Source organism: Halictus rubicundus, unplaced genomic scaffold (assembly GCF_050948215.1).
Source record: "Halictus rubicundus isolate RS-2024b unplaced genomic scaffold, iyHalRubi1_principal scaffold0207, whole genome shotgun sequence".
NCBI classification, from domain to species: domain Eukaryota; kingdom Metazoa; phylum Arthropoda; class Insecta; order Hymenoptera; family Halictidae; genus Halictus; species Halictus rubicundus.
In genome coordinates, this window is record NW_027488748.1 from 84,520 (window position 1) to 98,491 (window position 13,972).

General features: G+C 45.7%; 3 protein-coding genes across 3 annotated transcripts; 2 read left to right on the forward strand and 1 right to left on the reverse strand.

Annotated features, from left to right (window-relative positions):
• Window positions 1-1,919: 1,919 nt before the first annotated feature.
• On the forward strand, window positions 1,920-5,217 carry LOC143363991 (uncharacterized). Its single transcript, XM_076804520.1, has 4 exons — window positions 1,920-2,023; window positions 2,540-3,397; window positions 3,464-5,075; window positions 5,176-5,217. The coding sequence occupies exons 1-4, from the start codon at window positions 1,920-1,922 to the stop codon at window positions 5,215-5,217; spliced, it is 2,616 nt and encodes an 871-aa protein (XP_076660635.1).
• Window positions 5,218-5,300: 83 nt separating this feature from the next.
• On the forward strand, window positions 5,301-6,083 carry LOC143363992 (uncharacterized). Its single transcript, XM_076804522.1, has one exon. It carries the CDS (start codon window positions 5,301-5,303, stop codon window positions 6,081-6,083), a length of 783 nt encoding a protein of 260 aa, XP_076660637.1.
• A 1,670-nt stretch (window positions 6,084-7,753) lies between these two features.
• LOC143363993 (uncharacterized) lies at window positions 7,754-9,376 on the reverse strand. Its single transcript, XM_076804523.1, has 2 exons — window positions 8,319-9,376; window positions 7,754-7,760 (listed from the first exon to the last, which is right to left on the reverse strand). The coding sequence occupies exons 1-2, from the start codon at window positions 9,374-9,376 to the stop codon at window positions 7,754-7,756; spliced, it is 1,065 nt and encodes a 354-aa protein (XP_076660638.1).
• Window positions 9,377-13,972: the final 4,596 nt, after the last annotated feature.

Here is a 13,972-nt window from a genome sequence, read left to right on the forward strand (position 1 = left end):
ATGTGTGTATGTGTGTGAATGTATTTTTTCATAATATTACGTATGTGTAAGTGGCAATGAATACGAGACGTAGACGCGAAATTGGAATTGTCTCGGGCGATTCAGCATGAAGTTTGCAGAGGTGCCCTCCTTACAAGCTTTAGCCGTGACAAAGTTATTCGAGCGCGATATTCGAAATTACTCCAAGGTGTATCAACGGATTTTCGATCGATATTTTCGCCTTCTATCGTGCAATATTTATTGTGTTTTTCACGTAAAATTTCCATTCACCGGTGTTCCATACGTAACAGCTTTCGCGTATAAACCGTTGGATTTGTTGCATGTGTTACGAGCCAGGGCTGCGAGCAACGCGAGAGGCCGGCGAGGGGTTGTTACCCCAGGAATATGGTTTCAATTTGTTAGTTAAGTGCGCGGACGCACCCAATGCGAGATCGGGGAGCCGCTAGGATAGTTGACGTCGAGGACGCACCTGATGCGAAATCAGGGAACCTCTGGGAGGTTGGAGTCAAACGCAGACGCACCCGATGCGAAACCGAGGAGCTACTAGGAGGATGAAACTTCGTGAACGTACCCAATGCGGAATCGGGGAGTCACTAGGAGAGACACGCGGCGAACCCGATTTAAAGGAAGGTGGATAACTCACAGACGCACCTGATGCGAGACCAGGGAGCTGCTAGGATACGGAAGAACTCAATGCGAAATCAGGGTTCCGCTAGGATGGTATAATTTTCGTGGACGCACCCAATGCGAAACCGGGGAGCCACTAGGTTGGAGAAATCTTCGTTGAATTGAATCTAAGATTAGTAAGCCTCGTAACTTATATATAATTTAATGGATACAATCCGAGCGGTAAGATTGTATCATGTGGGAACGTTCAATTATTAGATTAGGATATCAGGCAATAATTAAAGGTTGTAGATTACGCGAGTTAACAAACAAGACAAATATATTCTGATTTGGAATAGTTACAAGTGTGATTGTTTGTGTCGCGAGTGGATGTAGTAAGTGTACAATTAGAGAAATTGTTACCTAATGATGCACGGTGTTGACGCACTGGCAATGCGGGGTTAGATAGCGATTGTTGAATGCCAAATAGAATATATACCGAACTGACGGAATCTATAAGGTTACGTTTTGATTCGAAAGGGACTTTAACCCGATCTCACTAGACTTGACGCGACGTGACTGCACGAGTACTGAACCGCGTCTGAATCTTGACTGAACCGCTTCTCGACTAACCAAAGAGGATGAAAATGCATGGGTTTATATACCCTAAAAATGAGAGGGGAATGTATCTGTTTTATTTTACGGTCGCATACTCGTATTTGTCATTTCTAGTGAGTTTAAGGTTTGCAGCTGGATCTTTTGTTTATAGGGGTAAAACGAAGGGTTAGCCAGGATGTTTCCTATCAAAGACTATCTTGACAAAACATTCCAGAAGGGGATGTTTTGAAGATTTCCATATTAGGAAATCGTACGGTGCTGTTACTGAATCATGCTTCGTGCCAGCTGCGTCCAGCCGGAGTACAATTATTAACAAGGGGCCTGTTGGGACGCTTTTCGTTCTCAGAAAAAGAGATTAGAACTTCTAATCGAAATGAACGTGGAGAAACGTCTCCATACGTAACACATGAAGTGAGAAACGAGTATATAGATCTTTTACAAGTGTTTGTTTTCTTAAAACCTAAATGGAGATTGAGGGCATACTTGGACAAGGCAGTGCGTCGATATCGTAGAACCGATTACGTTTACGAGGGAACGCTATCATTGAATGAACGTTCCATGCCTCTTATCATCTTAACTCCTCCTTTCTTACCGATCAGAAAACGTAAATTATTTTTAACGGATGACGAGGACGAGGACATCGACTACTACCACTATGATAACAACAACAACAACAACAACAACGACGAGTAAAAATGGCAGTTTTATCATTGAAAAACTTGGCTTGGGTTCACGTTTTAAATTTGTATTTGAACGGTAGTTTCTCCGACGAGGAGCCTCGGAAAACGTTGATAGAACGGTTAATGCGAATCGACGCGACGAGTCGCATATGTTTTTTCTACACGAAAAGATTTAGCCAAGTCGTGGCACCATGGCCCGCGATCGATTCACCGTCAAAGATATTGAATATCCTCGAAACGGGCGAACGACGCATCGTGGTGCCGGTTGGATACGAAGTATAATCGTATTTCTGAGAACTGGAAATTTAACGGATGAGGTGAAATTAAAGCTTAAAAAATTGTTTCGTTAGAACAAAAAAGAAAATGGAGGGGAACAAGATGATTCGGATTTTAAAAAATGCGTTAAAGTACCTGACACACATGTCAATGATTATTAAAACTATCGATGAGTATCGCGAATGGAGCAGATCGTATATGGAATGTTTGCAATACTGTACGAGATATTTGTCATGTGCGAAGGACGAACTGTCGGTGGGCGTGAAATTTAGCTTAACATCGGTGATGTGTCGTATGAAAAGTTTGATCGTATCGTTGGGCCACCGTTTTTCACGCGTTGGAAGAGGTTTATACGACAGGAGTCGCGTCGGCGGGAGCGCAACGTCTCTTCGTTGGGAGGAAGTCGAGTCAGCGTTTCGAGATCGCATATCGACCGGTCTCGTTATCAACGTTGAGCACATCGATCCTCGTCAGTTTTTGCAACATGCGAAGCTGATGATTACGAGACGCGTTACGGAATCTCTGAACAAACATTCATCGTTGAAAGTGAACATTACGTTGGAGGCGGAATTTGTGTTGCGCGATACGGTTTCAGTGAAAAGTTTCGGTACGCGAAATTTCCCTCTGTTTCGAACGAGTGATTTACGCTGCTGGTATCTGAAAGACGTTATGCCAACGATTCTGACATCGATGGGGGAGTTTCAAGAACGCGACAGCGGGTGGGCGCTATCGAAGATACTGCATCTAATAGTGAATTGCAACAAGTACCAGCCGTTGCAAGCCGGTTGCAACGTCTCTGTACCTCGAGAGATACAACTGAAGAGAGCGATCGTCAACGTGAAGAGTAACGACGAGGCCTGTTTCTTTTGGGCAGTCGTGGCGGGTCTCTATCCGGTCGAGAAAAACTCGGAGCGTTTCTCTTCTTATCCACATTACCGCACGGTGCTTCGAACCGAAGGATTTCAACTGCCTATGTCGTTTAAGGATATTCGAAAATTTGAACGGGTAAACGACGTTTCCGTGAACGTGTTCGAATGGGTTCGCAAGAAGTGTGGGGCGCTTCATCTGACTGAGAAGAAGCGGAGCAAGCACGCCAATTTGTTGCTTCTACGGGGGAGGAATGATTCGCGCCATCATTACACGTGCATAAGAAATTTGTCGCGATTGGTTTCGTCGCAGCTTAGCAAGGATAGCCATCGCATGTATATTTGCGACCGGTAAGTTGAAAGCATTTTTTTTTCCTTTTCCAGTTAAAGACCATGGTATATTTTTTTCCTTCTCAGATGCTTACAATATTTCCCGTCGCAAGAGAGATTAGACGCTCATACGGTCGATTGCGAACGAATGAACGAATGCGCTCTGACGCTTCCGACCTCGGAAGACATGTGGCTGCGGTTTAGCAACTACGCGTACAAAGAACGGGCGCCGTTCGTTATTTACGCCGATTTGGAATGTTTGCTGGAGAAACATGAAGGACAGAGCCGCGGGGCGCGCACGCAGTATCAACATCACCACGCGTTCAGTATTGGTTATTACATGCATTGTGGATACAATGCTTCCCTGTGCGAGTATCGGGCTTGTTCCAGAGAAGAGGGATGCTCGACATGGTTCGCGACAAAGTTGCACGAGTTAAGTTGTAAATTACAGAAGATACTTGATAAAAACGTGTCGATGAGGACATTGACCGAAGCAGAAAAATTAGATTTTCTTACAGCCACGTGTTGCCACGTATGTGAAAAACCGTTCAACGACTGCGACGAAAAAGTGCATGATCATTGTCATATCACGGGCGCGTATCGCGGTCCGGCGCATAACGCTTGTAATTTGAATTATCAATCTTCGTACGTGATACCAGTGGTTTTCCACAATTTGTCCGGTTACGACGCGCATTTTATCATTAAGGAATTGGCAAACGCGTTCAAGGGGAAGATAGACGTGTTACCGCTGACGAAAGAGCGGTACATCTCGTTCACGAAACACGTTGAGAACGACGGGGGGATGGGAAGAGATTACAGGAAGTTGATAAAGTTTCGATTCATCGATTCATTCAAATTCCTGAATTCTAGTCTGGACAAGTTATCCTCGTATTTGGACAAGAGTAAATTGCGCGTCGTACGAGGCGAATTTGCACATCTTTCCGACAGCGATTTCAATCTTTTAACGAGAAAAGGCGTTTTTCCGTACGACTATCTAACGTCGTACGATAAACTAAAAGAGGAGCGATTGCCGCCGCGCGAAGCATTTTACAATCGGTTATGTACCAGCGAGATATCGGACACCGATTATCTTCACGCGATTACGGTTTGGTCTCGTTTCGCTATAAAGACGTTGGGACAGTACAGCGATTTGTATTTAAAATTGGACGTACTGTTGCTGGCAGATGTTTTTGAAAATTTCCGCGAAGACTGTCTCGAGAACTATAAACTCGATCCGGCGCATTATTACACGCTCCCCGGTTTCGCGTGGGACGTGATGTTAAAAATGACAAAGATCGAACTGGATCTGTTCACCGACGTGGACATGCTATTGTTCGTGGAGCGTGGAATACGCGGTGGACTGAGTCAATGTTCTCACAGGTATGCGCGTGCCAATAACAAGTATTTACCGACGTACGATTCGAGCGAGCCGTCCACCTATCTAATGTATTTCGACGTTAATAATTTATACGGTTGGGCCATGTCGCAACCTCTGCCACACAGCGGTTTTCGCTGGGTGGACGAACGGGCGCATATAGATAATTTTAACGTTGAATCTATTCCAATCGACAGTCCCGTAGGATACATTTTGGAGGTGGATTTAGAGTATCCGCGCGAAATTCATGACGCTCACGCGGATCTTCCGTTTTGCCCGAGTCACGACAAGGCGACGGCCGGCTCGAGTCAAAGGAAGTTGCTGGCAACGCTTCGCGATAAGGAGCGATACGTTCTGCATTATCGATATCTGCAGCAAAGTTTGCGACACGGTTTGAAATTAGGGAAAATTTATCGAATTTTAGAGTTTCGACAGTCTCGATGGCTGTGCAGCTACATCGATTTGAACACTAAATTACGCACCAACGCGAACAACGATTTTTCAAAAAATTTGTTCAAGCTAATGAATAACGCGGTGTTCGGAAAGACTATGGAGAACGTTCGGAATCACGCGAGCGTGAAATTACTCTCTCGGTGGGACGGTCGACACGGTGTCGAAAGATTGATAGCTAGACCGAATTTTCACAGTTGCACGGTGTTCTCGGAGGATTTCGTTGCGATTCAACTGAAAGAAACGAATATTAAATTTTATAAACCCGTATACATAGGCATGTCCGTATTGGATATATCTAAATGCTGTTTGTACGACTTTCATTATGGCTATATGTATCCAAATTTAAAAGAAAACTGTAAGATTTTATACACGGACACGGACAGCTTGATATACGAGATCGTTTGCGACGACGCGTATGAGCTGTTGAAACGCGATATCAATCGATACGACACGAGCAATTATGCTGAGAACAACGTGTACGGCGTTCCGATCGCGAACAAAAAGATACTGGGTTTGATGAAGGACGAGAACGGTGGCAAAATTATGACGGAATTCGTAGGACTTCGCTCGAAAATGTACGCGACTCGCGTGCGCGACAGCGAGGACGCGTGCTGTGAAACCAAAAAGATAAAAGGCATTAGAACGAATGCCACGGCTAGGGATATAAGTTTCAAAGACTATATCGAGTGCCTTCATAATTATACGGAGAAAAGTGTTAGCAATAATCGTATAATGTCCGTACAGCATCAGGTGTATTCGGTATCCGAAATGAAATTGGCGCTGAGTCCGTACGACGATAAACGATACATTTGCAATAATTTGATCAATACTCTTCCTTGGGGTCATTATAGTATCAACGATGACGTTGATTTCCTATGAAAATAGGAAGTGGTGAAACTATTAGCACGAAGGTCGTTGCAACTGCGTTCTGATTGGAGGAGGGGGACAACTTCCTTTTGAAAAAGGAAGCGGTGAAGCCGTTAGCGAGAAGACCGTTGCAACTGTAGAAATATCAATTATTTTTATCGGTTAAGGAAGTGATAAGGCGATGAAGGTATTGTACAAAACGAGGTGTTTCGAGCGTTACGCTTCAGAAAGTATCACACCCGCGGAGCAGTACATAGTCACGATGCGTCGCAACCAACCGAGCATGGACGAGACGAGAGCCGCCATAGTGGCGAAAAGGCGAAGAAACGTAGTGTAAGTATAGTGAAGATAAAACAGAAAAAAAGTGAATACGTTCAACTTTTTAAAAATATAAAATTGATTGCAGGATTTTTCCACGATCGTCGCGGACACTGCTACCACCACCACCACCACAATCATCACAGTCCTCGTTGGTGACGAGTAGTTCACCAGGTACGAGGATTCTCACCCGAAGATATTCGCTTGCCGGAAATTACTTTAAATGGCTGGAAATTGGCGTGTGCGTCAACGTGGATATTGCTACCGAACTGGTTATTGGAGATAACCGAGGAAACGAAATTGTGATCCCTCAGAACGCATGGATGGAGCTGATGCGTACAAAGGGGTGTTTGAACAACATGCTGTCATCGGCGAAAAACGTGGCACAGCAACAACAACAACAACAAGGAGAACAATATGTAAAGATCGGCGAAAATTTATCATTACGTATAGGGGACCTCGACGGGACGTATCTCATAAAATTATCGAGTCCAACAGTAGCATTGTACGTGACTGAGAACACCATGCAGAATTTGTATAATCTGGAGTTTTGCGTGCAAAATATGTATACGCGGTTATTAGACCAAGTTCCCATGGTCATAGAAAAATTCGTAAATTTTGCTGTTGCGGCGCAAACCGTCCCCGTCCGGAACCTATCTTTCGATCGGAGTTCGCTGATCGAGTGCGAACTGGTGGCTTTTTGCGTGGACGCGATCGAAGCGCATAGGCGGAATTAAATAATTTTAGAAAATATTGTGTGTGTGTGTGCGCGCGCGATGTTTTTTTCCATGCAACGTTTCATCGTGGTACGACGAAAAATGGTGGGATGTTTGATTTTCTGGCATAACGCGATGAAATCTATAAACGCATAGCGGTTTACCCGTGTATTCTGGAATAAACTAGAATCAATTCTAGTTTATTCCAGAACACACGGGTAAACCTCTGTGTTAATAGATTCAACGCGTCGTGTTGAGAAAATCGAACATCCTGTCATATTTCGAAAAAGCGAGAGATGTTTTTCCATGCAACGTTTCGGCAACGGACGTTGAAAAGAGGTTATACGTTTAAAAGTGAGTCGGGTCGGCTACGTTAAAAATCACAGTCAGATAAACTTTCGAGGATTTGATTTAAATCGTTGAACACTCCAAATCTCGACTTGAAAGAAATTGCGGATGTCGGTAAATTCCAACATTTTGAAGACGGTATGAACAATATGCAAGTATCAGTCAAAAAATATATTGATATTAGAAACAATAGAAAGCTTGCATATAAAACCATGAGTCTGGTTGGTTATACGGAATGAGTTATGGGGCCCATCAGTAATTTCGCGTAGCCAATCCGACTCACGGCTTTATGCAAGCTTTCTATTGGCTGTAACGTCAATATATTCTTTAACGAATACTCGTATATTGTCCATACTCCTCTTCTAGATGCAGGAATTTGCCGGCATTCGTAAATTCTTACAAGTTGGCTTTGGAGCGTTCAACGATCTAATCCAATCCTCGAAAGTTTCATCCATCTGTGTTTTAACATAACCGATCCAACTCACTTTTTAATATGACCTCTTTTCAACGTCCGTTGTGGAAAAACATCTATGATTTCGCGCACAACGTGTATTCCTTCAAATTTAAATAATGTATGTGTGAGATGATGTTTTTTCTCATAAATAAAACTATTGTCTTTTTCATATGTCTCAATAATTATTTTTATTCGATAAGATAATTTTTATACAAGCAGTTTCAGACAATTTTTCGAACGATATTCGTCAATGGGTTGTATTCCACGATGCAGTCGTGTATTATCAAACAGTAGGCGGTCGTTGATGGAGGGACATCGGCTCGACATTCGAATTCGATTCGTACATCGATCGTGGCGTTTTTAAGCGCTTCGTTTTGACGGGAACAATGGAGAACGACGAGTGGGGCATACTTTAGAAAATTCGCGACGTCGAGTAGCGCTTCGTCGTTTCCATAGTACGATTCTTGGGATTTCGCATACATATCGTAGAGCAACGCGTATTTACCTTTCTCGAAAGCGATGTTTAAATCATCGTACGGATAGGTTTCCGAGTTCAAGTAAAGTCGAATATTGGCTAACTGACAATGTTCGAATCGCGTAACCGTTTTCATTAAGCTGTTCCGTCGATCGGTTTGCAAAGCGAATATCACGTATCGCGGTTTTTCCATTTGCGGAGCTGTTTTTATCGCCCATGTATGCTTCGTGGTTGCTTGCAGTAGAGGATACTCGTACAGATCCCACGATCGGAAGCTCATGCCGATCGACCTGTCACTGTCTAGGATACGTAACATTGATAGTTTATGTATTTCGTCCAGCGTGACGTGTGGCATTCGCCATTGAATTTTGTACAGATCTAGAACGGGCTTCGCGTTGTCGGAAGAGCCGCGCAACGCGTTTGCGTCGGTACGCGAGCGTATCAGAATCAACTCGTGTCGAGCATTTATTACGACGCGTTTGTAGTCTTCGCAGAAGCCCAATAACATGCTCATAGGTACGCAAAAATTGAAATTGATCGCCGCCGTGGCCGTGGCCGTTGGCTTCGAATCGTCGTTGCCGTACAACCACCCTGCATTGGACAACGCGTTGCTTCTCGTCTTGGACAGACTCGCATAATTCTTCAGGGTCGTGGTTGTACCAGGATTTCTGGACCGATCGATTTCCACTCCGTTCAATTCGTAGCGTATTTCCTCGAACATGAACGGGACGGCATTGTTGTCGAGACTCGCCGTGTCGATGCGAGATTCCCCGGTCGGTAATTCGAGTTTTCCTGGTAAACTAAGTTTTCCCTCGACGTATAAGAAGCTTCTGCAGGGAAGCGTGTACAGATCTTGCTGTTGAATAGGTATCCTTATCTCATCGTTGTTTCCGAACGTTGTGTTGGCATAGGGATTGTACGTGTGCAGCTCGATCTTCGTTATACGATTGTCAAAGATCGGTGCTTTGGAGATGCCCAAAATGTCCTCGAACATGGTTCTCTCTGCCTCACTCACTGTTTAACGACAAATCCCAAAGATCGTAGATACCGTGCGTTCTCCTCGGTTAATTTCTTGCGAATCGACGCGTTTTCCTTCACGATTAGTTTCCTACGAATCGATGCGCTCTCGTCCTCGTTCAACGTGTGAAATGCCGTATTGTTATGAATTAGCATTGCTTCGTCGAACGTGTAGTCGCACCGTGATTTCTTCGCCTCGAAAATCAATCAAACGTCCGGATTGGTCAACTATACGAATCGTTAAATCGTCGATTACTCGCGCGACGATCGGAAGGTAAATGACTCGTGCGGGCGTTTCCGATAATTTATACCCCGGCGGTACCTGAGGCGCGAACTCGTGTATCGTGTGAACGAGTTTGCCATTGTCGTACGATCCGGTGGTTACGTTGCATTCCACTCGAATGATATTCACGTTGACAATGTTCACGGGAGCGTCCGACGTGTGCCACGCGTTCGGCGATAGAACGCGGTTCGTGGAAAATCCTAGGATGGATCCTACGTTGCGAGGCTTCTCGAAATTTATCCGATACCTACTAACGATTTCGCTTTTCATGGTATTGTTGTTCGCCCGTAGTATCAGCGGATATTCGTTATCGGGGGACGATTCGCTGACATTTTTGGGAGGACGAGGATATCGCGCGCGTATCTCGCGTCTTAGGTACTCGTTGATCGCCTCTAATTCGTACGAACCGTCCGGAATAACGATCTCCTCGTCCTTCTCGCCAAAGTAGAATCGATTGTTCCCGATGTTGGCGCTGATGTTCGGTATCGTGTAATAAGTTTGCAAGTTGAGCAATCCCAGCTCGTACTCGCCGTTGCTCAGATCTATGGGGGGAAAGTACTTGGACGACAATGTGCTGCTTCTTCCCGACAACGTGAACGTAAGCGACTTTTTCCCATCCATCGGATGTGGCGGCGGCGGCGGCGGAGAGGAGTTCGAGGAAATTTAAGTTTCTCGAAGAAATTTCACGCACAATTGTCCACACCTGCTTTCGTCGTAGTTCTGAAAACGTTCGTGATTATACGAGATCGTCGCGTTCGATCCGAAGTAACTAATCAACTCGATCGGCGGACGAAGATTGCCAAAACTATCGAAATAGTCGACGCGCGAGCCGCGTTTCACGTACGCGACCCAATGCGTTCCCGGCCCGCGACTATCGTCAAGATTAACGATACCTCGCTCGTTTATCCAAGGTCGCGTCGGTAAATTGTCGCGCATGAAAACTCCACGAAAATGTGGCAATGCTTTACAGATGGCGGTTAATTCGATATCTGTCGTTGTCGCGTCGTCTTTCTTAGAGTTTTTTTTTTTTTTTTCTTAGCTCTCCTCAAGCCTTTCCCATGCCTGTACGGTGCGAGACGCACCCCGCGACCCTCCATGGCGCGATTGTGTCGCCGGGCTTCCTCCAATTGTTTCTTCGCGGTTTTCGCGGCGTTTAGCGCTTTGACTACCCCCGCAGCGCCACCTGTTAATGCTCCTATAGCCGACAAAGCGGGCAACAGCAGCGGTAGAAAACCACCGCGTTTGGCGGTCGGGAGAATTCGCATTTTCTTCTTCTGCTTCTGCTTCTTCTCCTGCCGTCGTCTCCGCTGTCCCCTCAGACCCATACCTAATTTCGTTTTAGCTTTCATGGCGGTCAACACGGCGGCCGCGGCGACTTTTTCTCCGAACCTCGCGTCTTTGGTCGCTATACGCTGGAGCGCTCGATCCGCTAAAACGTTATCTGCCGCGTGACGATCGTCGAGATCTTTGCGCCGCGAATACGCTACGTCGTGTTCGCGACAGGCCGCATCCAAAGGATTGACTCCCCTATCGCCGCGGGCTAATCGCTTACGCAGTTTCGTACCAGGACCGCAGAACTGATAACCGGGGATGTGCAATTCGATCGGCAACGCGTTTACAGCTCTGTTGAAGAGTCCCTTCCCCGCAGTAGTAGTACACGGACGACGTTTCGCACGCATAGACTATTTTCCAGTCCCACCTTTAAAAATAGATTTTTTCGCAGGGAGGGAGGGGAACAACGAATGATACCGAAGGCGTTCGTGCTCTGGTATAAATACTACACGCCCCTCCCCTCCATCAAATTGATCGGAGTATGCGTTTCGTGAGACAATCTTTAAATATTCGTGTTGTTCCAACGTGTCACGGCGAGCTTGCCGACGACGACGACGACGACGAGACGATGAGAAAACATGGCTCGTTGCTACCTCGCGACGTACGATGCGTGATAAGCGGACCATCGGGATGCGGTAAAACGAACGTTATGATCAGCCTGCTCGAGAGCGCGAACGGACTACGATTCGCGAATGTTTACGTGTACTCGAAATCGTTGAATCAGTCAAAGTATCGATACTTGGACAAACTGTTCTCGTCCATGGGGGAGGACATCGGCTACTTCGCTTTCGCCGACAACGCCGATGTAATCCCTCCCGCGGAGGCGCTGCCCAATTCGATATTCATCTTCGACGACGTGGCGTGCGACGAACAGGATATAATGAGAGAGTATTTCGCGATGGGTAGACATTCTCGCGTCGATTGCTTCTACCTGGGTCAGCCGTACGCGAGAATACCTAAACATTTGATTCGCGACAACGCCAATTTGTTGATTCTGTTCAAACAAGATGTTACGAACCTGCAACACGTTCATCGGGATCACGTAAACACCGATATGTCGTTCGAAACGTTCTGCGCGTTGTGCGCGAATTGCTGGCGAAAAAAGTATGGATTTCTCGTAATAGATAAAGACAGTCCTGTGAACGGTGGTCGTTATAGACGCGGATTTAACGAGTTTGTCGTACTGTAACGCTCACAGTTGCTCGGTAAGAGTCGAGAAAGTTGCATCGTGTGTGCTGATTGTAAATCTCTCTCTGGAGAACGATATGTCCTCGAAGGACGGTGCGAACAAGAAGCAACGAGCTTCGATCGCGAAAGAAATAGCAAAGACCGGTGATATTATACGTAAAAAGTATCGCGCGTTGAAACTTGGAAAAATGGCCACCGAGACGAATTTGCAAACGACTTTACGGCCAATCGTTGAACCGTTGAAACAGCTGGTACAAAATACTGCTCCTACTACTACAGAATCAACCGATGATGCGCTCTCGAGTATCATGGAAACACCTGCAACCGCGAAAAAACGAGGACATGAATTAAATAAGAAGAAGGGGAAGAAGGGGACGAAGAAGAAGAGAACGAGCGACGAAGCTGATTTAACGCCACTACCACCGAGACATCTGAAGAAAAAAATTAGTTTTTTCGAGGAGGATGATGATGATGATGATGATGAAGATGTTAACGAAGATGAAGATGAACCGATGGTACAGCAGCAGCAGCAGCATATCTTCGAGTCGCCCGCAACGAGCGCGGTATCTTTGGAATCGTCGATGCGTAATATTTTTGAGGATCCGGAAACTCATCGGGAGGAAAGCGAACATCTGTCCGAGAATCTCGGACCTTTGGCGCGTGAATACTTGCATAAATTTTTTACCGGGCCGACGAAAAATTCCGACAGCGTGTACGGAGTGTATCTCCGAGATGACAAACTGATGCTCGGAAATAGCACGTTCGATGTGAACAGTAATGACGATATCATCGTTAACGGGGTAAAGTATCGAGGAACTCGCGGTCTTTACGAATTGATATTCAATAGAATACCCGACGAGAGGCTGTACACCGAGGACGATAAGAAAGCTTACAAAAGAATTCTCATTATCACGCATGCGCACCGGCGGGGGAATCAGATAATGGGGAACAAAGGCTACAAGTATAAAAAGATTATAGGACCAATGTTTTCGAGGTCGCAAAGCGGAAGGGGAATGAAAGTTCCAACTCGTATGCGTGTGACCAACAATCCGATCGATTACGTGCATTGGGACGATCCGAACGAGCTCGTCGATCGTCTGAAATTGTTAACGTCTTCGACGAGTGCCGGCCATTCCGGTCACAACAACGAAGTAATGTCGATAATCGAAGAACTTCGCGAAGCCGGTATAATTATAAATTAACGCGTAGGCGCGCTCGTCGAATCAGTGGCGAGTGAAATGTCCGCTGCATGGTTACGGCTCGTACGGGAAAAATGTTGTAACCGTACATTCCTCTTTTGACTGTGTTGATTGGATTTTTCCCTGTCCCGATGACTCAAGGGTTATTGATATTAAGACACGGGGGCCGGTTACTACCCCCCAATTCCCTACGCGTGTAAATTCGCGAAGGAGATGGATTCGTGCCTCCAGGCACTGGAAAGCGGCGAGGTTTGGACGAGACAAATAAAGCTTGTAGACAAATTACTGGTAAAATTGGCAGTATATTCTTGGAAGAACTATTTTTGTTTTGACGAGCAATCTCTCCGGTATGCTCGGAGATGAGCTATTTGTTTACAGAACGACTCGTGATCTGTCCCGACGTACGGGGCAATAAATTCCTCAATGGCGACGCGCTGAATACCGCGTAACGGTAATCCGTACCGAGTTCTCGCAACACGTAAACACGCAATGTACGCCGTGTTACGACGCACGCAGTTCGCTCGCTTTGCCTCTACACCTGGTTCCTTTTTATAAACGATTCTAACGATTT

What these genes read in the sequence shown, in the direction of transcription:
- LOC143363991 (XM_076804520.1), top strand. Translation starts at nt 1,920, where the DNA reads ATGGCAGTTTTATCATTGAAAAACTTGGCTTGGGTTCACGTTTTAAAT. An exon ending in CGGAAAACGTTGATAGAACG is followed by an intron (nt 2,024 to 2,539) that starts GTTAATGCGAAT and finishes TTTATACGACAG; the next exon opens with GAGTCGCGTCGGCGGGAGCG. An exon ending in CGAGTCAAAGGAAGTTGCTG is followed by an intron (nt 5,076 to 5,175) that starts GCAACGCTTCGC and finishes ATCGAATTTTAG; the next exon opens with AGTTTCGACAGTCTCGATGG.
- LOC143363992 (XM_076804522.1), top strand. Translation starts at nt 5,301, where the DNA reads ATGGAGAACGTTCGGAATCACGCGAGCGTGAAATTACTCTCTCGGTGG.
- LOC143363993 (XM_076804523.1), bottom strand. Translation starts at nt 9,376, where the DNA reads ATGTTCGAGGACATTTTGGGCATCTCCAAAGCACCGATCTTTGACAAT.